This window comes from Carcharodon carcharias, chromosome 11 (assembly GCF_017639515.1).
Source record: "Carcharodon carcharias isolate sCarCar2 chromosome 11, sCarCar2.pri, whole genome shotgun sequence".
In the NCBI taxonomy this organism is placed as follows: Eukaryota; Metazoa; Chordata; class Chondrichthyes; order Lamniformes; family Lamnidae; genus Carcharodon; species Carcharodon carcharias.
Genome location: NC_054477.1, coordinates 103,181,188 through 103,208,621, shown reverse-complemented (window position 1 = coordinate 103,208,621; position 27,434 = coordinate 103,181,188). Strand labels below are relative to the sequence as shown.

The 27,434-nt window shown below is 41.2% G+C and overlaps 1 protein-coding gene across 1 annotated transcript in view; it reads right to left on the bottom strand.

Moving 5' to 3' along the window:
- Nucleotides 1-27,434, bottom strand: part of LOC121284432 (protein diaphanous homolog 3-like) — a 784,525-nt gene that overhangs the window by 737,534 nt on the left and 19,557 nt on the right. Inside the window, exons 2-3 of the mRNA XM_041199892.1 lie at nt 18,824-18,856; nt 834-1,010 (exon numbers count right to left, since the gene is read on the bottom strand). Coding sequence (XP_041055826.1) covers nt 834-1,010; nt 18,824-18,856 — 210 coding nt within the window. The remainder of the gene's footprint in view (nt 1-833; nt 1,011-18,823; nt 18,857-27,434) is intronic.

The following is a 27,434-nucleotide window of genomic DNA, read 5'->3' as shown; positions in this document are numbered from 1 at the left end:
CTCCATTCTCTCCATCAAATGGCTGTGCAAGTGTTGCAACATCATGGCAGTTGAAGAAGTTACAGTCTTACCACTGAGCTCAGCTTAATCTTGATTTTTCTTAACAGTATGCACAGTAGATTCAGTCAGGTTTATGGAATTAGCAATATCAATTGCATGCTCACCTTGCTCAAGGTGCCCAAGCATATTAAGTTAACCTCTAAATTAATAGTCTTCCCCTTAGTGACCAGGGGAGTTGAAGAAAACTGTTACTTAGACATGATTTGGGTCAATTTTATACAGTACAAAGCACTTATACTAGAGTACTGCATAGCATAGCTAAATTCACAATTTGCAGTGAATTTTCAAAAAAAAACTTTCATTAGTTCAAATGAAAATAAAGCACCTATACAGTGATGCACAACCTTCACAGAATTAATTTTTACGTAGAGCTGTCACAGAGAACAGTTTAGGCGTGATTTGTAATGCAGATGCAGAGCTTGGAATCGCAAACGGTTCTCTGTGCACTGCGCATGTGCATGGCGTACTCATAAATTATGTTTAATCAAAATGAAAGGCCATGCTATTTAATGAAGTTTATCAATTTATTGTGTGTTAAAAAGGAACATTGCCAGAAACCGCTTAAAACAGAGGTTATTTATTATTCAATGCATCTTCAAAACATTGTTGCACATCTAGTACAGCAATTACTGAATCTAAAAAGCAGACATTACTTTTATGAACAAACTTGCATGCAATTCTAAAACTTAACAAATGTGTTGTGACTTTTGTTCAAAGGAAATAAACAAAACCAGACTGCAGGCAGCAGTCCAGGAAGTTACGAAAAAACTTACCATCATCTTTTCAAAGAGTGAACTAACTTCCTTCTCTGGCAGCTGCTTTGAGGAATATTCATATTCTGGCGATTGTGCAGGCCAGTCATGACTGGAAAGTTGTGCATGCTTCAGATTTGGAAGAACTGGTCTGCCTCGTCTGCTGCCTGGAACTCGGATACTGGCAAATTTGTCCAGCTGCAAAAAGTTACCAAAAAAAATCAAGTAGTTACAACCAGCTTTGTTTGTACATTCTAGGAATTAGAATCAAAGCTTCAGATAAAAAGGTACATAAATCCACAATAAGACTAAAAAAAAAAATTATTCCAATATCTCTTCTGATTTATAATTTTTTTAAACTTGGAAACATTACAATAGAAACATTTTTCACTATGACTGGTGGGATTGCTATGCATTATCCAGAGAAGTGATAAATATAACTAATGGTTTGTGAGTAAGAAGACCTTAAACTCCTTCAACACTACTGGTACAACCAAATTTTATGGGTCCTTCATATCAGAAATAAAATTTCTTGGCAATTCAATTATAAAATATTTATTGGCCACAAATTTTCTCTGTGCTCCTAAATCCCATTTAGCTCCTGATCAAATAGTCCACCTAAAACAAAAAACTCATGGAGTGATGCATTGTGTGAAAAAACCAATGTCATATTATTCCTTTGCATACCACATGGCAATGTTAACTCATTGGAGTCAGATTGCTTTTGTTACAAACCATTTTTTATTTGACAATCTCAGATACAAAGACACAACATCTAGCAGCAAGCCATTATGAATATAGCATCAAGAAAATGAAAACTACATGCCTGTACACCACTCTTTTAGTACAGTAAATTGAAAGCTTGAGAGCATCATGGTTGCAAAGTGTGGAGCAAAAAAAAAACACTCTTGCCATCCCCAAATATTTGGGATTAGGCAGAAACTGGTGAGATTAAATTCAGTGATAATTATTTTTGCTTCAATGTTTGTTTCAGTTTTAGCCACAAGTTTATCGTGACAGCTGGGTTCATTAAATTTTGTTAAGAATTTAGTCACTTAATGCAGCTTAAACAGATGGCCCTTAATAGGTGATCTGTACTTACATTAGAGCAGACGCTGAGGTTTTCAGAGCCCTGCGATTACATTAAACTAAATATATGCTTAGTTAAGCATAGCCACTGTAGTCTATAATTCTCAGTCAGCAGATTAATCAAGTGGGCCACAATAGAAAAGCAAATCGTGTCCGACTAGCTTAATTTAATAGTCATTTAGCACAGAACTTGAATATTGCTGAAAAAAAAAAGGCATGCTGTCGAAGCTTTTCGTCTTGCACTGATCTGGACAGATTTGCAAGAATACAAATCATAAAGGGATCAACAACTTATACTGCATGAGAAGACAGTGCTGATTGGTTGGCAAGTGGACTCTCATTGGTAGAGGTGTTGCCATGGAGGATGCATCAGGGAACAGTTAACTGCTAAACTTTTGTTTAAATTCACACCAAGCAAGTCAAATCTGACTGGTCAAGGCATTGCCATAGGGAATGAACCAGGGAATGGTTGCACCTCCCCCAATCCCAAGCTTTTGCTCAGTTGAAAAAGGTGCAATGTGTGGATATTCTCCTTTTGTCTGCAAAGGACAGGGCCCTGTGTGTGAATCTATGTAGCCTCTAGCACGTATAAAAGTGAGCCACACTGCAAGCCCGATTGATCATCTTAAATTAGTTGTCAGTGTAATTCTTCGCACATTCAGGTTTGTTTAGCAAGTGCCGTCCAATTGCAGAATCACATCTAATGTTGGACACTATGTTTTGTCCCTTCACAACTGGTATTCTTGTAAATCTTTCCTGATGAATGCAAGACGAAAATCTTCGACAGCATGTCTCCTTTTTCAGCAATAACTTGACTAAGATTAAGTTGATAAGGTATCAGAGAAGGATGATCAAGCCAGTGCAGTAGGTGTTGTAAATATAGATTTTCAGAGGGCATTCAACAAAGTGCCACACAGGAGGCTCAGCAACAAGCCAGAAACCTGTAAAGTTAGGAGCAAAGTGGCTCTATGGATATGGCATTAGCCTCACTTCCTAGAGTGATAGGAAGCAGAGTGGTGGCAGATGCATGTCCTCAGATCGGGTGACACTTAGCAGTGATGGCCCCCAAGGGTCAGTTCTGAGTCCATTACTCTTTTCAATTTTTATAATTGACACAGACTCTGGTGCAGGGAGCAGCATTATAAAGTTTGGAGGTAATGTAAAACTTGACAGAATCCCAATTTAGGAAAATTCCTGGCTCCACAAACCTGACACAAAAGTGGTCCAGATATTCTCATTTTCATTCTAGATTGCTGGATGCAAAGGGGCTGTTACGAGACCTGACTTATCTTGTCAGGAACTCCAAGTCAATACAGGCCCTGGGTGTTTCTGCACATGCACGGAGTGCAAGTGGGCGGCGCATGCGCAATATGAACATACGAAATCAGAGCAAAAGTAGGCCATCCTGCATCTCGAGCCTACTCTGCCATTCATTAAAATCATGGCTGATCTCTCTGTAGTTCTCCAGGCAGGGGACAGGCCCATTGTGCCTTCATTAATGGAAATGGTGCAAAAACCTCAATCAGGTAACAATCAGGGCGTCATAACCAGGGAAGAGTACCAGGCAGAGGACAAGGAAAAGTCCCTAAGGGAGTCCCAGACAGGAGACATGGAGAGGACCCACTTAAGGAGAGAGGAGCAGAGAAAGCAGCTCCAAGCAGAAAAAGGGCTGTGGTTGGCAGACTTTAAGCAATGGAGGCACAGGAGAAGCCCATAAGATCTAAGGAGGCAGCAGAAGATTGATGACTCCATGCTGCAGGCTATTGGGGCAAAGGTACATACCCCTTTGGAGCAGTAATATTCTGCTTGGTGTGGCTGAACAGCTGAAGTTGTGCATATGAATTGAAGCTGGAGCACAGACTCGAGAATCCTGGGAAATGGAGTCTCAGGAGACAAGATTAAAACTCTGCAAGGTGAGCTGTCATTGAAGAAGTCCAAGTTCGAGCAATTTTTGGAGAGAATTCCAAGGCTGGATCTTCGAAAGTGAAGAGTGGAATTCCTCGTGCGAGAGAGTTCAACAAGACTGGTTGGCTCACAATGTTTACTGACATCTGGGTGGGTTGCTGAGAAATCCGTGGCCGTATTTGCTATTCAAAGTATAGTGTGGGACCACATTTGCCTGTTAATCCACACTTACCTCATGTTAACCCTGAATGCTGGAGTATAAAATAGATAAAGTAAATTGTTTTACCTTTCTGGCCTTGAATATTAAAGTTTATTTCTGTTCACTCAAAACTCATGAAATCTTGAGGCTTTATTCTGTTAGCAAGCGTATTGGATCTCAAACTTTGCCTACTTTATACAAGGATATTGGTCCCTGACCAGACCATCGGGAACTGGTCTAGGATCATAACAGTGAGCTATATGAATGGCCTGCCTCGGTGCTCCAGGCCTTGTAAGAGAAAGCTTAAAACAAACAATAGCCCTCCAGAGACCTCACCCGCCCCACACACTCTCCATGCCAACTCATGCCCTGCTGCCCACCCCATGTCCCCTCATCTCTCCATGCCAACCTACACCCTTCTACCCAGCCTCATGGTGCCTCATACCCTCCTTACCAACCTATGCCCCTCTACCCACACCCCAGGATCCTTTATATCCATCATGCCAACTCATGCCCCCACCCAACACCCTTTCCCTTACAACCTCCATGCCAACTCACCTGGTATTCACCTAGGCAGACCTCAGGATCCGTGCTGAGATTAAATAAAGTTCGAAGTGTCAATTGATGACTTCACTAGTTAAAAAAACTCATTGTAAAAAATCCATTCACTACATTTAAATTCCTTCAGCGACTTAATCCCTTATAAAGAAAAACATTTCCTTCAAACATTGATTTCCCGATAAAAACAAGCATTTGTACTCATAGCCGCACAAAGGCTTTAAAACCATTTGGAGCTGTCAATCCAACTGTGGACTGGTCACAAACTGCGATAATGATAGGTTCTAAAATCAGTTAAGCAGCACAAATCCAAAAACAATAAATCTCAGGCTTATGTCAACAGGGTGAAATAGCAAGAACAGATTTTTTTTAATCTGCAGACTTTAAAAAACAAGCAAGGGCAAGATATTTAAATGTCTTGACAGCTTGACACTTCCATGTATTTATCCACTTTTTATGCACATCCATGCCTAATTTTAACAGTCCCGTAAGGCACATGACCTCTCCCAAAGGACTACCTATCCAAATAACTCCAGTAAGTTTAGAACTCCTCTTGAAAAGTGTAAAGTACACAGGTTGTGTTTTGGACATACCATTAATGAAAATTGAATCTGTTTGAAGGTGCTGCACTTTTACATGTGCCTGAGCCACAGATACGCCAACTACAACCCACCGCACCTCCAATTGCCACCCCACCCACCACCGTCTCCAACCCATATCGCCCCCTGCCTCCCCCCACTCCCACCCCGGTGAAAAGTGCGGGAAACAGTGAGCGCTCGGTTCAGGGATGGAACTTCAGGAATCAGGGCTCCTGCCCCCTTTTGGCTTAGCTAAAGACCCTCCCCATTCCTGCGAAAATTCAGGCCGAAGTAGTAGATAACAATAAGGATTATTTCAAAGTTCAGGATTACAGAGAGGATGTGAATTGGGCAGAAGCACGGCAAACGGAGCTCACTGCAGTCATGTGTGAAGTGATATGGAAAGGTAGTGTGCTATAAATGGCACTATTCTGACAAGTGCACATAAACAGGGCCTAGATAAATGGAAGTCCTTCCTTTCTTAATGTTCCTAAATGCACAAACAGACATATGGACAGTTCCACGTGTTCCCATTTTTTTTCAAAAGAACTTTTGTGAACAGTGGTGACAACAGTCAAGTGCAGAACAAAAACTCAACCCCAAATTCTCAATCCATTGTCAACCACCTTTAAGTAAACCAGAAAGAAATGGAAACAGAACAATAGTTTAATGCAGGTGCTTTCTTTTAAAAACTAGGGTTTGGCCACTTGGTTGTAACAATGCACAGGTAACTTTGCTTGACCTTGAACCTGCATGGTTCAAAAGTTCCACTCCAGGGATTTAAGCAATAATCTAGGCTGACATATCAGCATCGGACTGAGAAAGTGCTGCCGTGTCAAAGGCATTATCTTTCAAATGAAATTTTAAAGCAAGGCCCCATGTAGCAGATCCCATGGAATTATTTAAATAAAAGCAGCAAGTATCACCTTGTATCCTCATTAATGTTTAGCATTCAATAGGCATCATGAAAAGAATTGTCGAGCAATTAAGTGGTCGCTCTTGGTGAAATCTTATGGTGTACAAATTGGTTGCTGCATTTCCCTACGTTACAGCAATGATCACCTTCAAAAGTATTTCATTGGTTTTACACCACTTTGGAATGTCCTGAACTTGTGAAAAATGCTATATAAATGCAGGTTCTCTCACCCAAGACTGGTCGTGGTCAAGTAGAGGAAACAAATGGGAAAACGTATTCCTAACAAGGATATCTCTCATTTTCTGAGCACAAAAATTGAATCCTTTTTTTAAAAGTCTTTTAACTTTCACCTATCCTCAGCACATCCCCACGTCATGACCGTGATGGGTCTGCCCTTGAGACAGTTTATTCAACAGCCTTTTGTTCAAAAATAGCACAAGAGAAACTCTAAGCAGTGTCCATCAATATCTTCACTTCCAGCAAGCATAACTTTCCACAGTTCTATCCTATATGTGGTATTATGAATAAACTTGTGGTAAACAAGTAGATTATTTAGAAGTTTTTTCCACTAGCGGTCCACAAAATAACTACCTAATAATGGAGCACCTGCGTAAAATCAAGATGACACCAAGTACTTATCAGCAATTTTAGCTTTTCATTAAATTAGACCACCGAAAATATTGTAGCACTTTCCAATTACTTTAAACTATGAATTAGGCAAATACAGAAATTAGTATAATTAATAAAATATTACAAAATCTCATACCGTCAACATATTGTAATTTTTGATAAGTACTTTGGCTAGAAGGATTTAAATAGTCAAGGTGAATTTGAATTGACTGCATGCAAATAATACTTAATCTAACGTTAAAGGCAGGCTGTTGTTTAAAGAGAAGTTCCACAAAAACTACGACAATAGAAATTCTTACAAAGTGAATACCACAGTTGACAGGGGGATCCAAAGCGATGGTTGCAATTCCGGAGGCATTGGTAGTGCAGATGGGCAGGGAGAGATATGGCAGGGCCCCATGAAGGTCAGGAGACCCTCAACAGCTCATTTCAAAAGGGAGGGAGTGGGATCAGGTGGTCAGGCAGATCAAATCCGAGAAACTGGTGTCATTGACTCACAGTGGTGATTGGAATCACCGAATGCATCTCATATCACACCTTCGACACACAATCCTCTCAGTGCACCACATTCCCTTCACTCACCCACCAACAGCCCCTGACACTCTGGATTCCAGCCTACTATCTACATACTCACCTCACACTCTCTCACACCCATCAATGCTGCCAGTCTCACATCCACCTCTTGCTGCCTCCACGTATCTCAAGCTATTGCTCTCGCTTAACTACCTGTCGCAGATGCATCTGTCAAGATAGCATTCGTAGACATGACCCCTGTGCAGTTCTTAGGGAGGTGGAGGCCTATCTTCACGATGAGGAAACTGTCCACTGTGTCCTGTGGCACTACCGCCATGCCAAATGGAATACATTTGGAACAGATTCAAAATAGACCTAGCAGCTCAAAACCAAGCAGCCATGAGGCACTGTGGGGCATCAGCTACAACAGAATTACATTCAACAATCTGCAACCTCATGGTCCAGTACATCCCTCACTCTACCATTACCATGAAGCCAGAAGGTGAACTTGAGTTCAATGAAGACGTGCAGAAACGCATGTCAAGAGCACCACCAGGCATACCTAAAAATGAGGTTCCAACCTGGTAAAATTACAACACCGGACGAACATACCAAACAGCAGAAGCAGCAAGCAATAGAAAGAACTAAGTAATCCCACGGCCGACAGATCAGATCAAAGATCTGCAGTCCTGCCACATCCAGTCGTGACTGGTGATGGACAATTAAACAAGTAACAGGAGGAGGAGGCTCCACAAATATTCCCATCCTCAATGCTGGGGGAGCCCAACACATCAATTGAAAAGACAAGGCTGAAGCATTTGAAACCATCTTCAGCCAGAAGTGTTGAGTGGATAATCCATCTTGGTGTCCTCCTGAGATCCCCAGCATCGCAGCGTCAACGGATTCATTATTCGTGATTATCAATAAAAGGCTGAAAGCACTGAATACATCAACAATGATGGACCCTGACAACATCTCAGCAGTAGGAGCGAAGACTAGTGCTCCAGAACTGGCCATGACCCAAGCCAAGTTCTTCTAGTAGAGCTGCAACAATGGCATTGATCCAACAATGTGGAAAATAGCCTAGAAATATCCTACCCGCAAAAGCACGACTAATCCATTCCAGCCAATTTCTGCCTTATTAGTCTACTCTCGATCATCAGCAAAGTGACGGAAGGTGTTGAAGGTGTCATTGGGCACTTGGTTTGACCTCATTAGCCTTAGTCCAAACACAGTTAAAGGAGCTGAATTCCAAAGGCAAAATCAAGGCCACATTTGACCAAGTGTGGCATCAGGGAACCCTGACAAAACTCAGTCAATGGAAATTGGGGGGAAACTTTCCACAGTTGGAGTCACACCTAGCACAAAGGAAGATGCTTGTGATTGTTGGAGGCCAATCCTGCAGCAATCGGGCTGCAGGTTTCCTCAGCATCTTCAGCTGCTTCATCAACGACCTTCCCTCTGTCATAAGGTCCGAAGTTGGGATACTCGCTGATGATTGCACAATGTTCAGTACCAGTTGCGACTCCTCAGATACTGAAGCAGTCCGTGTCCATACATAGCTAGACCTGAACAACATTCAGGCTTGGGCTGATAAATGGCAAATGACTTTAATGCCACACAATTGCCAGGCAATGACCATCTCCAACAAGGCAGAATCTCTCATGTCCCTTTGACATTCGACGGTGCCAGGATGTAAACAGTTGTATTGTAAGCTGTAAATTTACTTTTAAGATGATAGGGAGTTGAGGTCAAGAATAGTTAACTAGCAATTCTACCTGGTTGCAAGGTTGCGCTTCACGTTGCCATGGGGAAAGAGGGCAGGCTTCTCAACAAATCAATGATTATCACAGACAAACAAGTTTGCGGAGTCAGCAGAGAGAAAAGGCTGCTTGATTTTGTAAGCAACCACAGTTGGATGCAAGAGGGTCTCTAGTCCAAGGTATGCATCCCGTAGCCATCTTAGGATTCTGGGAAATTCATTTCTGGCATGGCCAGCCGGAAGAATCAGCATAACAGGCTTTACTGCTGGTGGTAGATTTAAGAAACTCTCCAAAAACTGAGGAAAATGATTGGAGACAGTTACTTGAAGTTCTTACTCGACGAAACAGGGGTGAGGGAAGATGTGATAAACTAAAGATGGAGAAGGAAAAAGAGCAGGACAGTTACAGGGGTAACTGTTATCAAAATGTGTCAGAAAGGGACAGATTGGACAAACAAAAGAGTGCACCAGCAGTTAAGGCCAGAGATGGTAAAAATAATAAGCCAGAATTAAAGGCACTTTACCTGAATACACACAGCATTCGCAATATGGTAGATGAATTGGCAGCGCAAATAGAAATAAGCAGATATAAGAACGAACATAACAAATAGGAACAGAAGTAGAGCATTCGGCCCCTTGAGCCTGCTCCGCCATTCAATAAGATCATGGCTGAAACTCGTGTTTCAATTTCCACATTCTCATCTAACCCCGATAACCTTTGATTCCCTTGCCTAACAAGAATCTATCCACTTCTGCCTTAAAAATATACATCGACGCCGCCTCCACCTTCTGAGGCAGCGAATTCCAAAGTCACACAACCCTCAGAGAAAAAATTTCTCTTCATCTCTGTCCTAAAAGGGAGACTCCTAATTTTAAAACAGTGTCCCCTAGTTCTGGACTCACCCACAAAGGAAAACCCAGAGGAAGCCCAGTCTGTCCAATCTTTCCTCATAGTCAACCCACTCATTCCAAGTATCAATCTGATAAACTCATTTGAACTGCCTCTAATGCATTTACATCCTTCCTTAAATAAGGAGACGAAAACTGTACACAGTATGCGAGGTACAGTCGCACCAATATCTTGTACAACTGAAGCAAAACGTCTTTACTTTTATGTCAATCCCCCCATAATAAAGGATAGAATTCCATTGGCCGCCTTAATTACTTACTGTACCTGCATACTAACTTTTTGTGACACATGCACTAGAACACTGAGATCCCTCTGCACCTCAGAATTATGCAGCCATTCTCCATTTAAGTAATACTCTGCTTTTTTATTCTTCCTGCCAAAGTGAACAACTTCACATTTTCCCACATTATACTCCATCTGCCATATTTTTGCCCACTCACTCAACTTATCTATATCCGTCTGCAAACTCCTTATGTCCTCTTCACAACATACTTTCCTACTTATCTTTGTACCATCTGCAAATTTAGCTACCATGTCTTCACTCACCTCATCTAAGTCATTAATGTAAATCGTAAAAAGTTGAGGCCCCAATACAGGCCCCTGTGGGACGCCACTCATCACATCCCGCAATCAGACAAAGACCCATTTATACACACTCTCTACTTTCTGCCAGCCAGCCTTCTATCCATGCTAATTAATATGTTACCCCCTACACCATGTGGTTTTATTTTCCATAATAACCTTTGTATGATCTAATTGCCACAACAGAGACATGGCTGCAGGGTGATCAAGGCTGGGAACTGAAATCCAAGGGTGTTTGGCATTTAGAAGGATAGGCAAAATAGAAAAGGAGGTGGTGTTGCACTGTTAATAAAGGATGGGATCAGTACATTAGTTACAGAGGATGTTAGATCAGAAGATCAAAATGTAGAATGAGCTTGGGATGGAGCTAAGAGACAGCAAGGGGCAGCAAACTTTAGTGGGAATTGCTCACAGGCCACCAAATAGTAGTGGTAATGTGGGCGTGGTATAAATTAGGAAATTAAAGATGCATGTAAAAGAGTAATACAGCCATCATGAAGGGCTTCAATCTACATATAGGTTTAGTAAAGATAATTAGCATTAATGTTGAGGAGGGCAAATTCCAGGAATGTATACGCAATGGTTTTCTACAATAGTAGGTTGAGGAACCAATTAGAGAACAGGCTATTTTAGGTCTAGTATTGTGCATTCAGAAAGGGCTAATTAAAAATCTCATTGTAAATGAGCCATCAGAAAGGGCTAATTAATAATCTCATTGTAAATGAGCCTTTAGGGAAGAGTGATCACAATATGATGGAATTTTACATCAAGTTTAAAAGTGATGTCATATAATTGGAAACTAAGGTATCTAATCTAAACAAAAGAAGTTACGTAGGTGTGAGGGGCAAGTTGGCTGAGGCAGATTGGGGAACTGCTTTAAAAGGTATGATGGTAGACAGGTAACAGGTATTTAAAGAATTAATACATGGTTTGTAATAAGAAGCTAGAAAAAAAAGTGAACCAACAATGGTTAACAAGAGAGGTTGAAGTTTATATTAGATGTAAGGAAGAGGCTTATAAAGTTGCCCAAAAAAGTAGTGAGTCTGAGGATTTGGTGTATTTTAAAATTCAGCAACAGAGAACCAAGAAATTGAGAAAGAGAGGGAAAATAAAATATGAAATTAAACTAGCGTGGAACGTAAAAACAGGCTGTAAATGCTTTGACAGAAATGCAAAAAGGAAAAGTTTGGTAAAGACAAATGTGGGCCCATTATAGGCAGAGACAGGAGAATTTATAATGGGGAATAGTGAAATGACAGAGAAGCTAACAAATACATTGTGTTTGTCTTCACAGAGGAAGATACAAAAAAACCTCTCTGAAATATTGGGTAGCCAAGGGACTGGTGAGATTGAGGGCCCAAAAGCTATCAGTATTAGTAAAAAAGTAGTGCAGGAGAAATTAATGGGGCTGAAAGTTGATAAATCCCCTAGATCTGATGATCTCCACCCTAGCGTGTTGAAAGAGGTAGCTGTAGAGATAATGGATACTTTGGTGATCACCCTTCAAAATTCTAAAGAGTCTGGAACAGTGCCTGCAGTTTAGAACATAGCAAATGTGGCCCCATTATTTGAGAAAAGACCGAGAGAGCGAGATCAAACGAGAGAGAGAGAGCGAGATCAAATGAGAGAGAGAGAGAGAGAGCGAGATCAAATGAGAGAGAGAGAGAGAGAGAGAGAGAGCGAGATCAAATGAGAGAGAGAGAGAGAGAGCGAGATCAAACGAGAGATCAAACGAGAGATCAAACGAGAGAGAGAGAGCGAGATCAAACGAGAGAGAGAGAGCGAGATCAAACGAGAGAGAGAGAGCGAGATCAAACGAGAGAGAGAGAGCGAGATCAAACGAGAGAGAGAGAGCGAGATCAAACGAGAGAGAGCGAGATCAAACGAGAGAGAGAGAGCGAGATCAAACGTGAGATCAAACGAGAGAGAGAGATCAAACGAGAGAGAGAGAGATCAAACGAGAGAGAGAGAGATCAAACGAGAGAGAGAGAGATCAAACGAGAGAGAGAGAGATCAAACGAGAGAGAGAGATCAAACGAGAGAGAGAGATCAAACGAGAGAGAGAGAGATATCAAACGAGAGAGAGAGATATCAAACGAGAGAGAGAGAGATATCAAACGAGAGAGAGAGATATCAAACGAGAGAGAAAGAGGGAGAGATATCAAACGAGAGAGAGAGATATCAAACGAGAGAGAGAGATATCAAACGAGAGAGAGAGATATCAAACGAGAGAGAGAGATATCAAACGAGAGAGAGAGATATCAAACGAGAGAGAGAGATATCAAACGAGAGAGAGAGAGAAATCAAACGAGAGAGAGAGAGAAATCAAACGAGAGAGAGAGAGAAATCAAACGAGAGAGAGAGAAATCAAACGAGAGAGAGAGAAATCAAACGAGAGAGAGAGAAATCAAACGAGAGAGAGAAATCAAACGAGGGAGAGAAAGAGACCAAACGAGGGAGAGAAAGAGATCAAACGAGGGAGAGAAAGAGATCAAACGAGAGAGAGAGAGATCAAACGAGAGAGAGAGAGATCAAACGAGAGAGAGAGATCAAACGAGAGAGAGAGATCAAACGAGAGAGAGAGATCAAACGAGAGAAATCAAACGAGAGAGAGAGATGAAACGAGAGAGAGAGATCAAACGAGAGAGAGAGATCAAACGAGAGAAATCAAACGAGAGAGAGAGATGAAACGAGAGAGAGATCAAACGAGGGAGATCAAACGAGAGAGATCAAACGAGAGAGATCAAACGAGAGACAGATCAAACGAGAGAGAGAGAGATCAAACGAGAGAGAGAGATCAAACGAGAGAGAGAGAGATCAAACGAGAGAGAGAGAGATCAAACGAGAGAGAGAGAGATCAAACGAGAGAGAGATCAAACGAGAGAGAGATCAAACGAGAGAGAGATCAAACGAGAGAGAGATCAAACGAGAGAGAGATCAAACGAGAGAGAGAGAGATCAAACGAGAGAGATCAAACGAGAGAGAGAGATCAAACGAGAGAGAGATCAAACGAGAGAGAGATCAAACGAGAGAGATCGAGATCAAACGAGAGAGAGATCGAGATCAAACGAGAGAGAGAGAGAGAGAGATCAAACGAGAGAGAGAGAGATCAAACGAGAGAGAGAGAGATCAAACGAGAGAGAGAGATATCAAACGAGAGAGAGAGATATCAAACGAGAGAGATATCAAACGAGAGAGAGAGATATCAAACGAGAGAGAGAGAGAGATATCAAACGAGAGAGAGAGAGAGATATCAAACGAGAGAGAGAGAGAGATATCAAACGAGAGAGAGAGATATCAAACGAGAGAGAGAGATATCAAACGAGACACAGAGATATCAAACGAGACACAGAGAGAGATATCAAACGAGACACAGAGAGAGATATCAAACGAGAGAGGGAGAGATATCAAACGAGAGAGGGAGAGATATCAAACGAGAGAGAGAGAGTGAGAGAGAGAGAGATATCAAATGAGAGAGAAAGAGAGATACCAAACGAGAGAGAGAGAGAGATATCAAACGAGAGAGAGAGAGAGATATCAAACGAGAGAGAGAGAGATATCAAACGAGAGAGAGAGAGATATCAAACGAGAGAGAGAGAGAGATATCAAACGAGAGAGAGAGAGACATCTCAAACGAGAGAGAGAGAGACATCTCAAACGAGAGAGAGACATCTCAAACGAGAGAGAGACATCAAACGAGAGAAAGACATCAAACGAGAGAAAGACATCAAACGAGAGAAAGACATCAAACGAGAGAGAAAGAGAGATATAAAACAAGAGAGATCTAGATATAAAACGAGAGATATATAAAAAATGAGAGAGAGAGAGAAAGGTAAAAGTGCACCATTCTCTTTAAAAGTAATAGACAAAAGAACTGTTCGCATTTCATGCAATTGGCTGGTCCTGGAAAACACACAGTGCACCTGATGAAAAAGAGGTTTGTCACTACTGAAGCATAGTTAGGTGAATTCAATAGCCAAAATTGCAAACCAGAGTCGAGGATTCTCTAGAAGAGATGGACTTTCTGCAGGTCATGCAGTTCATTACTTGTAGTCTTATCATCAATTCTGCTGTATTGGTGGACTTGAAAAGGAACAGGCTTGTTGACATTACAATGTTTCAGTCACCAGTTATCAAGACATAGGTGTTATTGCCCTTTCTGCTGCTGTTGTTTCAGCAGTTTTTGTTGTTGTTGTGCAGACAGCACGTAAGTGTCGATTTAAAGTGCTGACAAAAGATTTAAATAAGAAAATTCCACACCAAGTACAGTTTACGTTTTACAAGCTATGAATATGACATGCCTCTATTGGGCATGACAACAGGTTAGGTTTTTTCTGTATTGTTCTAAGGCCAGGCCAGGCAGGCAGGCACTGGCAAATCAGGTGGCTGGGGGAGGGGTGCAAATGTCCAACAGGATTTTATACTGATCTAATTTATTTTTTCAAACATTTTTGGCTTGTACTTTAGAATTTGTATTTAAGCAGTTGTTAAATTAAGGTATAATGCTCTTTATAAAGCCATTTCTATTTCATTGTAATATTGATTCCGTTACTTTTTATTCATTCACGGGATGTGAGTGTCGCTGCCTGGGCCAGCATTTATTGCCCATCTCTAGTTGCCCTTAAGGTGGTAGTGACCTGCCTTCTTGAGCCGCTGCAGTCCATGTGGTGCAGGTACACCCACAGTGCTGTTAGAAAGGGAGTTCCAGGATTTTGACCCAGCAACACTGAAGGAACGGCGATATATTTCCAAGTCAGGATGCTGAGTGATTTGGAGGGGAACCTCAGGTGGTCGTGTTCTCATCTACCTGCTGCCCTTGTCCTCCTAGGTGTTAGTGGTGGTGGGTTTGAAAGATGCTGTCCAAGGAGCCTTGGTGAATTCCTGCAGTGCATCTTGTAGATGGTACAATGTGTTGGTGGTGGAGGGAGTGAATGTTTATGGATGTGGTGCCAATCAAGCAGACTGCTTTGTCCTGGACAGTGTCCAGCTTCACAGTGTTGTGGGAGCTGCACTCATCCAGGCAAGTGGAGAGTATTCCATCACACTCCTGACTTGTGTCTTGTCAATGGTGGGCAGGCTTTGGGGAGTCAGGAGGTGAGTTACTCATTGCATGATTCCTAGCCTCTGACCTGCCCTTGTAGCCACAGTATTTATATGACTAGTCCAGTTCAGTTTCTGGTCAATGGTAATCCTGAGGATGTTGATAGTGAGGGATCCAGTGATGGTAATGCCATTGAAAATCATGGGGCGATGGTTAGATTTTTGGATGGTTGAATGTTACTTGCCACTTGTCAGGCCAAGTCTGGATATTGCCCAGGTCTTGCTGCATTTGGACATGGACTGCTTCGGCATCTGAGGAGTCATGAATGGTGCTGTACAATGTGCAATCATCAGCGAACATCCCCACTTCTGACCTTATGATGGGAGGAAGATCATTGATGAAGCAGCTGAAGATGGTTGGGCCTAGGACATTACCCTGAGGAACTCCTGCAGTGATGTCCTGAAGCTGATATAACTGACCTCCAACAACCATAAATACCTTCCTTTGTGCTGGGTGTGACTCTGATTCCCATTGACTCCAGTTTTGCCAGGGCTTCTTGATGTCACACTCGATCAAATGCCACCTTAATGCCAAAGGCAGTCACTCTCACCTCACCTTGGAAGTTCAGCTCTTTTCTCCACGTTTGAACCAAGGTCAGGAGCTGAGTAGCCCTGGCGGAACCCAAACCGGGAGTCAGAGAACAGGTTATTACCAAGCAAGTGCCACTTGATAGCACTGTTGATGACCACTTCCATTGTTTTACTGATGATCTAGAGTCGACTAATGGGGCGGTAATTGACCGGGTTGGATTTGTCCTGCTTTGTGTGTACAGAACATACCTGGGCACATAGTTGGATAGATGTCAATGTTGTAGCTGTACTGGAACAGCTTGGCTAGGGGCGTGGCAAGTTCTGGAACACAAATCTTCAGTACTATTGCTGGAATATTGTCAGGGCCCACAGCCTTTACCGAATCCAATGCCTTCAGCCGTTTCTTAATATCATATGGAGTGAATCGAATTAACTGAAGACTGGCATCCGTGATGCTGGGGACCTCCGGAGGAGGCCGAGGCGGATCATCCATTCGGCACTTCCGGCTGAAGATTGTTGCGAATGCTTCAGCCTTATCTTTTGTGCTGATTTGCAAATTAGCTTCATCTTTTGCTGGCTTCTCCATCATTGAGGATGGGGATATTTGAGGAGCATCCTCCTCCAGCGAATCGCTTAATTGTCCACCACCATTCAAGTGGCAGGGCTGCAGAGTTGAAATCTGATCTGTTGTTTGTGGGATTGCTCAGCTCTTTCTATCAATTGCTGCTTTTGTCTTATGGCACCCAAGTAGTCCTATGTTATAGCTTCACCGGGTTGACCTCATTTTTAGGTATGCCTGGTGCTGCTCTTGGCATGCCCTCCTGCACTCTTCATTGAACCAGGGTTGATCCCCTGGCTTGATGGTAATGATGGAGTGGGGGGTATGATAGGCCACGTGGTTACAGATTGTGAGCGAGTACAATTCTGCTGCTGATGGCCCACAGCACCTCATGGATGCCCAGTCTCGAATTGCTAGTTCAGTTTGAAATCTGTCCCATTTAGCACAGTGGCAGTGCCACACAATGTAATGGAGGGTATCCTCAATGCGCAGGCCTTACCTGGTCTGAAGTCACATGCAGGCCAGGCCAGATAAGGACAGATTTCCTTCCCTAAAGGGAACATTAGTGAACCAGATGGGTTTAAAACAATCGACAATCGTCATAATTTCATTAGACTTTTAATTCCAGATTTTATTTATTTAATTCAAATGTCACCACCTGCCATGGAGGTTTTCGAATCCGGGTCCCCAGAGCATTACCCTGGGTCTCTGGATTACTAGCCCAGCGACAATAACAACACGTCATCAACTCCCCTACAATTAATGTTTGATTGTAATTTCTAGTTAACTTTTGTTTTATGGCTTGTTTTATTCAATAAAAAGTCATTGCATTTTCATTAAAGTTAAGTTTATAACACTGATTAATGTTCCACAAGAAGCTGAATTGACCTCAACAGACTTTTGAGTAGAATTCAGTTTGGATTGTCACAGGAATTGACTAAGTCGTTGCAGGATTCCAGGGAGCCTGGTTATGTTCCACAGGTGAGGCTTCCTTCAAACGAAACCAGCAAGATAGAAAGAAAATAGTTTAAAATAAAATTTATCATTCGTGATACTCAATCTCACTGCTCAGGAATCAGAGATTATTAGTTATGTGTAACACTTGTGGTTCTTTGTTAACTTACTGTGTATTTTTTTGGCACTTCAGTTTTGAATGGATAGCCACACGTGACCTAACCACTGGATTAAGCAGTGACCTAATGATGTCAACTAAGTAATCCTTTTCTTCTTGGTTTCACAACAACTTCGAGCTACCATCAAGAACAGGGTTTGTCTTGATTCTAAGTCTGCCTGATGAATACTCTGGAAGAGTTCAAAGATAACCATTTGAGACAATGTTTCAGATGAGTTTTGAAATTACCATTTTTGGTACAGTCCAACCAGTACCAAGCCTCCTTCTGAAAAGCAGGGATAAGTGAAGCATGTGTGCCTCGGACATCTGTCAGGGCTTCAAAGGAGTGTGCTGAAAATGGACCCAAAATCTCAGCAATACATCAAGACCTGCAATAAAAGATCTTGCACTCTCCTTGCTGATGCAGTTATCTTTACATCAGTTCAACTGGTCACAGTTCTGAACCAGTCATCGCAACATAAAAACTTGACTGCTGAGAAAACAAACTGAATGGAAGAGTGTAAATGTGCAATAAATAAGTACATGCTCCTGACACAAGCGTTTGTTCTTGTATACAGCACAAGAATGAGGGAAATCATGGGTAGCTACTGATGTCAAAATGTCTCAACAGATGCTGATCTTCGAGTGATCAAAGCCAGTGTCTATCCACTGATGCAAGGTGCGGAGAATGTCCAAGTACAATGAATATAATTTGTAAGCAATTCACCTCAATGGTATCCTTGGTTCACAAACCTTATTGGCCACAGTATTAGTATATTAATCACCAGATATTAGTCACCACATGACCCGAATGCAGTGCCCAAGCTGGATACTGCTGCCATCTGCAGGTCAAACACTGATGAAATGTGAATCTTAAATTAGTGCCCTAAAGAAAATGTTTATAAAAGGTAGCTAAATATTCCAAACCAGTTGATTAATTACATGCTGAAACATGAATATCAATCCAATATTAACAGATATTGAATTTATGAGCTGCAGAATTAAATTGCAACTCAGTAAAAACACAGCAAAATACAAGGATGTTAGTTAAAAAATAAAAAGCCTTACCATATCATCTGTCAATGTTTTGATATTCAAGTTCTGCAGAAAAGGGAAAAACAAATTACTACATAATATTTATCCACAGAATAATGATTATGCACAAATGATTGCTTACTCAAGAAATACAGGGAATATGACAAAATATAATTAATTTTTAAACAATAATCTTGTTTTTAAACCATCCTATTATTAAATTTGTTTAAGTTTTAGTTGTGAGAAAATCATACATCTGTCATTATAGCATAGATAAAATCTCTGTGGATTCAAAGCATCGAATACATGTATGCAATAATCTTGTTATCCAGATTTTACACCCGACCTCTTCACTTATTTAAGTTTGTACAGCTTGAAAGTTGATGGCCTGTCGGTCAACCCCACCTTTTTAAACCTACTCTTTTAATCGTCACTTATGAAATCAAATCAATAAATTCTCATCGGGCTCAAAAAGGTTCAATAACATCAACTGGGTAACGAAAGCAACCTGTTGCTCAATCATATTTTAAATAGTTCACTGAAATTGTTTTGGCACTGTATAGTTACACTTAATCAATAAACTTATTTTGCAGCAACTGTAAAAATTCTACATGATTTCATGACCTAAGTTATTAAATGTTAAGATAATTCACACTTGATTTTTGAAAAACAGTTTAACTTGACTATTGCTCACTGAAGAAGCCATTCCATAACAGTCAGGAATCCTGCATAGCATCAAGTGTTTTATTTTAAGCAAATCACAATTTCACTAACTTTTTGGGGGGGTGTGTATTATACAATGTGCGTCAATCGATATTGTGCGATATTCTTGGACTGTGAGGTGGTTTCTTTCATTAAACGGAGAGCTGTTGTTAAATATGCTCATGACTGAGATCAATAGATTTCTACATATCAAAAACATCAAGGGATGCAAGGGTAGTGCAGGAAAATGGTGTTAAAGTAATAGATCAGCCATGATTTCATTGAATGGCAGAGAAGGCTCGAAGGGCTGAATGGCCTAAACCTGCTCCTATTTCTTATGCTCTTATTCAACTTGCTCATCCAGTGATGAGACATGAAAAAATAATTACTTGGCTGTCAAGATCTTTGGGTTAGCTAATATTTATCTCTCAATCAATATCACGGAAACAATTATACATTCATTTAACTATGTAGTCACATTGATTTCCAACTTACTTTTAAAGCATAGTATATCAAAAATAGCGTATTCCACCTTGGAGGCAATTAGGAGGTTAGCTCTAGTTGCTATGTGCTGCAGTACAGGGAAATGAAGGAAGTATGAAGTTTGCTGATGTGCGCAGCACTATGAGAAGGCTAAAGATCTGAGAGAACTCAAATATCATTGTTGGTTGTGGAAGCATTGGGTTTGGGGATTCCTGTGCCTTAATCATACAGGGGAGGGAGGGCAGGGCATGGGATCACCAGGAGCAGAGAGAATGTGATACGAATTGGGGAGACAGGTTGAGGGTTCTGCTGATTAGAGTTAGGGGTCAAAGTAGTACAATTGATAGCTAACTGGCTGCAAGGCAGAGAAGCAGAGAATAGGGTAAAGCTATTCAGAGTGACAGAGGATGGGAAGTGAGGTTCTACGTGAATCGTACTCGGACCATCAATGTCCACAATTGCAAAACGATTTTTACTTTAGAATTTTTTATAGAATCACAATTTCTCGATTTGAAGATGACATCAACCCTTAGGGAGACTGCAACAAATCACAAGGCAACAAGAGTCCATTTGCAGGATGGGTTTATTACAGACAAAAGAATTTCAACCCAGATATTTAGCTAAGGAAAATAAGGTGGCCGCATATTAAGTGGAAAATAAGAATCTAAATAGGGTCGCAGAGCAAAGGGCTCTGGGAGTGCAAATACACAAGTCCCTAAAATTAGTGACACAGATCAATAAGACCTTAAAAACAAAGCAAGCATGAGAGTTTATTTCTGGGCAGATGGAATTGACAAGTAGATAAGTTGTACTAAACTTATATCGAACCTTGATTGGCCCACACTTAAGAGTACTGTGTACATTCTAGTCACCATATCATAAAACAGTATAGAGAGGCACTCGAGAGGGTACAAAAATTATTTCCAAAGATGATACCAGAATTGAGAGGAAATGATCAGAGACAGCTGAGGAGTAACCTTTAAAAATTATGAAAGGCTTTGATAGAGTAGACACAGAAGAGTATATCAACTTGTGGAGAGGAGTAGAACTAGAGGCCATCAATATAAGATAGTCACCCAGAAATCAAATTGTGAATTCAGCCAAAGAGTGGTGAGAATGCCTTACAGAAGAGACAGTTGAATGGAAATTTGATAGAGGTGTTCAAAATCATGAGGGGTCTGGACTGAGTAGATAGAGAGAAACTGTTTCATTGGCACAAGAGTGGGAAACCATAAGACATTGATTTAAGGTAAATTGCAAGAAACAGTAGCACGAGGAAAAATCCTTCTTGCACAGCAAGTAGTTAGGAATGCACTGCCTGAGCTATTGGCGGAGGCAGGTTAAATCATGGCTTTTCAAAGGGAATTGGATAAGCACCTGAAGAAAAAAAACTGCAGAGAAAGGGCAGGGAATTGTAACTAGTTAAATTACTCTTGCACAGAGCTGACATGGACACGGTGGGCCAAATGGCCTCCTTCTCCGCTGCAACCATTTTGTGATTCTACATAAAACTTGCTACCACAGAGAGGAGTTGAGGCAAATAGAATAGATGCTTTTATTGGGAAACTATATAAGCATATGAAGGAAAAGGGATAAGATGGTTAAATGCTGACATAATTAAATCAGGAAGGACAGGTGGAGGCTTAAGTGGAGTATAAGGCACAGGTATGGACTGGTTGGATGAAATGGTCTGCTTCGGTGTCGTATATTCTACAGATTTTTAACTTAAATTCACTGAAACCCCAATCTTATGAAACTTGAAGATTTAGATCCTGTTAACGGTCATTAATAAAATTAATTTTATGATACGCACTAAAATTTAACCTTATAGGCCGCTGCAGTGAAAACAGGCTTGCATTTATGTAGCACCTTCCAAGTATTGTTTGCAATTAAGTAATTAAGCAGTGTCTATTGTGATCTTTTGATGTCCCTGAAGAGCAAGAATTAAAGTGCACTTATCTCAATACTGGACTGTAGCCCTGGTGTTGACTGATGTAGCCTTACTCGTGAATGTTTCCTTCAAACTGGCTTAAAAATAACTTGCACCTATACAGCGTCTTTTGCATCCTCAGAGCATCCCCTGGCATGTCAGATCTAATTAATTACTTGTGAAGAGTAATCGTTTATGCACAGACAAACGTAGCTAACAAACTACACAAAGCAAGGTCCAACAAACAAAGTGAATGGCTAATTAATATGTTTTAAATGTTGATTGAGAGATAAATGTTGACCAGATGCCAGAACTCCTCTGAATAGTGGCATAGGATTTTATACATGCACCTGAAAAGGTACACAGACCCGTCAGTTAATTCCTTATACAGCGATGCATTGAAGTTTCGGTTTAGATTACGCATCGATTCCCTCAAGTGTGGCTTGAAATAATGCACTCTTACTTACTTCTTCCAGTATCGCACTTTTATAATGGAAAACTCACATCAATATGCCATAATAGAAAAGGCCTATGTAAACATTTTTACAGCCAGCAAGCCATATATAGACTATCATAGCTTGTTAGTAATCAAATTGAGGCAAAGTCCTTGGCCAAAATCTTGTCCATCACATCTTATTTCTTTCTCCTAACTGAAATTTGTATGAGCAAAAGTAAAGTTTTGTTATACATTTAACAATAACACCAAAAGTCACCGATACAATTGTCTCTTTGTGTTGTTCAAGATCTTCCTTCACATTAAGGTCTCAGCTTTTCCAAAGATTGAACCTCGATTCTATGTTTTTATTTCAAAAACAGACCTTCGGAAGGATATATTAAATTGCAGGAAGTGCAACATGGATTTACCAGAATGTACCCTGGACTTCAAGTTTAAATGACAAAAGATAGGTTAACTCGGATTGTATTCCCTGAAATGTTAAAAGGTGTTGTGGTTGAAGTTATCAAGATATAAAGGAAACTGACAGGGAAGATGGAGAGGAAATATTTCCACTGACTGGGGAGTCTAGGTTGAGGGAGCATCATCAAAAAATTAGAGCCAGGTCTCTGAGGAGTGAAGCAAAGAAACACTTGGGCTGCTAAGTGGCAAGTAACATTCACATCAGGCAATGACCATCCCCAACAAGAGAGCATCTAACCATCGCCTCTTGACATTCAATGGCATTACGATTGCTGAATCACCCACCATCAACATCCTGGGGATCACCATTAACCAGAAACTGAACTGGACCAGCCATATAAATACTGTGGCCACAAGAGCTGGTCAGAGGTTGGGAATTCTGCAGCAAGTAACTCACTTCCTGACTCCCCAAAACCCATCCATCATGAACATAAGCACAAGTCAGGAGTGTGACATAATACTCTCCCTCCCAGAAAAAAGCAACCCGCTTAATGGGTATCCCATTCACAACCATTAACATTCATCCCACCAACAGCACACAGCGGCAGCCGTGTGTACCATATACAAGATGCACCGAAGCAATTCACTAAGTATCCTTTGACAGCACATTTCAAACCTGTGACCTCTACCACCTTAGCAAAATTGAGGTTTATGGAAATTGAGGGGAAAACTTTTCACAGGCTGTAGTCATATCCAGCACAAAAGGAAGGTGTTTGTGTTTGTTGGAGGCCAATTAAATCAGCCTGGGACATCACTGCAGGGAGATCCTCAGAGTAATGTCTAAGGTCACATGGGAACATTACCACCAGGTGTTCTCCTCCAATCCACACACCGTCCTGAACTGCAACTATATCATCATTCCTTCACTGTCAAAAATCTGGGACTACTTTCATAAAGCACTGCAGATGGGGGCGTGTGCGAGAGGGAGCATGGGGGTTGCGGGGGGCGGGGGGGTGAGAGCGAAAGCGAGTGAGCCCACGCACTCCACAACCCCCTCCCTCCCTTCTTCACGCCCCTGTCACCCCCCTCTTTCCCTCACGCCCCCTCCACCTCCTTCCTTCCTCCTTCACGCCCCTCTCTGCCTCCCACACCAGCGCTCCTTAATGCTCTTAATTTCAGTACAAACGCCATTTGAATGAGGCACATGGCCATGCTAGCTCTGTCCAAGAGCAACTAAACTATTCCAACTCCTGCAGCTTTTCCACATAACCTTACAAATTTTCTCTTCTGATCATTGTCCCACTTCCTTTTGAAAGCCACAATTGAATCTGCCTCCAAACATAGGCAATACATTCCAAATCCTAACAACTGGCTAAGTAAAGATCCGTACAATCATACAAATTAGGAGGAGGAGGCCACTTGGCCCCTCAAGCCTGCTCCGCCATTCAATAAGATCATGCTTGATCTGATTGTAACCTCAACCCCACATTTCTACCTACCCTGATAATCTTTCGCCCCCTTGCTTATCAAGGATAAATCTAGCTCTGCCTTAAAAATGTTCAAAGACTCTAATTCCATCGCCTTTTGAGGAGAAGGCTCCAAAGACTCATTAACCTCAGAAAAAATTTCTCCTCTTCTCTGTCTTAAATGAACGACCCCTTGTTTTTAAACAGTGACCTTTGGCTCTTTTGCCATTGATTATGAATGGCTGCCCTCTCATTTGCAATGCATTCAGCAAAGGGAACAATTTCTCCCCAACTACTTTATCCAGACCCTCATGATTGAGCATTTCTATCAAATTTCCTCTTCATGTCCTCTTTGCTAAGCAGAACAGCCCCAGCTTCTCCAATCTATCCATATAGCTGAAGTTTCTCAACCCTGGAACAATTCTCTTGAATCTTCCTGCACTCGCTCTAATGCCTTCCCATCCCTCATAAGTGTGGTGCTCAGAATTGAACATAATACTCAACACGAATCCGAACTATTGTTTTAGACAAGGTAAATTATAACTTAAAAGCAAAACACTGAGGATGCTGGAAATCTGAAACAAAAACAAAAATAGCTGGAAAGGCTCAGCAGGTCTGACCGCATCTGCGGAGAGGGATACAGTTAATGTTTCAACTCCATATGACTCTTCATCAGAACTAAAGAAAAATAGAAGTGAGGTGAAATATAAGCTGTTTGAGGGGGGTGGGACAGGTAGAGCTGAATAGAGGGCCAGTGATAGGTGGCGGCAAAGAAGAGATTGTCAAAGATATCATAGACAAAAGGACAAAGGAGCGTGACGGTGGTGATATTAGCTAAGGAATGTGCTAATGGTACAGCTATTTTTGGTGTTGTAAATTATAAGTTACTTGCTTTTGAACTCTATAACCCTATTTATAAAGCCCAGGAATCCAAATGCCTTTTTAAATACTTTCTCAAACTACCCTGCCCCCTCAAATGATTTATGTACATTTAGCCACAGGTCCCTCTACTAGGGAACTTGCTTTAAAAATGTATCCTTTATTTTATAATGCCTCTCTTTGTTCTTCCTACCAAAACGTATTGCTTCACATTTCTCTGCATTAAATTCCATCGGCCACTTGTCCGTCCATTTCACCAGCCTGTCTCTATCTCAAATTCCCTATTCTCCTCAGTTCCCAATGCTTCCAAGTTTTGTGTTACTCACAAATTCTGAAATTGTGCCCTGCACACCCAAGTCTAGGTTGCATAAACATTCCTCCAGTCCGAAAAATCAACCATTCACCACTCCTCTCTCCTTTCTTTCACGCAGCCAATTTCATACTCATGGTGCCACTGTCCCTTTTATGCTATGGGCTTAAAATTTGCCAACAAAACTTATAGGTGACGCTTCATTAATTGCCTTTTGGAAATCCAAGTACACAGTATCAACCACATGACCCTCATCTACCATCTCTGATCCTTCATCAAAAAGTCCAATCAAGTTCGTTAAACACAATTTTCCCTGAACAAATCAGTGCTGGCTTTCATTAATTCATTCACATTTGTCCAAGTAACTGTTAATTTTGTCTTGGATTATCTTTTCTAAAGGCTTTCCCACCGTCAAGGATAAACTGAATGCCCTGTGGTTGCTGGGCTTTTCCTCAGACCCTTTTTTGAACAAGGGTGTAACGCTTGGGAGTCCTCCAGTTCTCTGGCATTATTCTTGTATCTTAGGAGGATTGGAGGATTATAGCCAGTACCTCCGCAACTTCCACCCTTACTTCCATCAGTATTTTGGGATGCATTATATCTGGTCCTGGTGATGTATCAACTTTAAGTACAGCCAATAGTAACTCCTCTTTTGCAACTTTAAGACCATCCTGTGCATCAGCTCCATCCTTTTTCAATGTGACTTGGGCAACATCTTCTTTCTTGGTTCAAACAGCTAAAAAGTATTTGTTCAAGTCCTCAGCTACATCCTAGAAATCTCCCTTTTAATCCCTACTTGGTCTCACTCTGCCTTTTACCAGCCTTGTACCACTTATTTGTCTACAGAAGACATCTGGATGTTCGTTGCCAATCTCTTCTCATCCTCTCTCTTATTTTCTTTTTTTCTCCACTTCTGCTCTGAATTTTCTATACTCAGCCTGGTTCTCATTTGTATTAATCAAACGGGCATCAGTCCTGCACCCTTTTTCTGCTTCATTTTACTGTCTACTTCTTAGGCATCCAGGGATATCTGATTTTGTTTGCCCAATCTTTTTCCCCTTGTAGGAATGTCCCTCAACTATACCTGGCCTATCTGCTCTTTAAAGGTAGCCCATCATTCCATTCTAGTTTTGCCTGCCGATTTTTGATTCCAATTTATCAGGGCCAGATTTGTCCTCACCCAACAGAAGTTTCCCCTCCGATTGATTATTGTATACTGGATTACTCCTTGTCCTTTTCCACAACTAACCTAAACTTTATGATACTAGGATCACCATCCCCTCAATGTTTCCCTTCTAACATATGATTGACTTGACTCATCTCATTCTCCAGAAGCAGATCCAGTATTATAATTATGAGGCTGATAATATTTTGGAATTGTAGCTTTAAACTCAGGATAAATTGGGAGGGAGATCATGTGACCTGTTCCAGAGTCAACCTGTGTGGTTTCATTGTTAGAGATAAAAGGAAGGCTTAGATTTTTTTTTACAGATGCGGTGGCGTAAGGTATTTATGCTTGGAGACAATGGCAGCAGTCTGAGTTTACAATGAGTAGACTTCTCCCAAAGTTCTGGTGCTGTAGGTATCAGGTTGTAAACAATTGTGCTGTAAACTGGCCATTTACTTTTAAGATGAAAAGCAGTTGGGGTCATGAATATCTAATTAGCATTTCAACCTAGATAGAAGGTTAACATGTTTCATGTTGCCATGAGAAAGAGGGCAGAGGAAGCCACTTTAGGGGTCGACTTAAAGGCTTCCCTGCAGCCATCACAGGATTTCAGGAGATTTGTCTTGGAATAGACAGGGGGAGGAAGAATTATCAGAACAGGCTTTCTTGCTGCTGGTGGAATTAAGAAACTCTTCGAAAACTGAAGATAGCAGACAGTTACTTGAAATTATTGCTAGACAAAATAGGGATACAGAAACCCATTAGAAGCTGGAAGCAACTGTGGACTGTTTTCTAAAAGGACTGTAATTTAATCCAGAATGCATTGGGTCTTAAGTACACAAGTGGAACA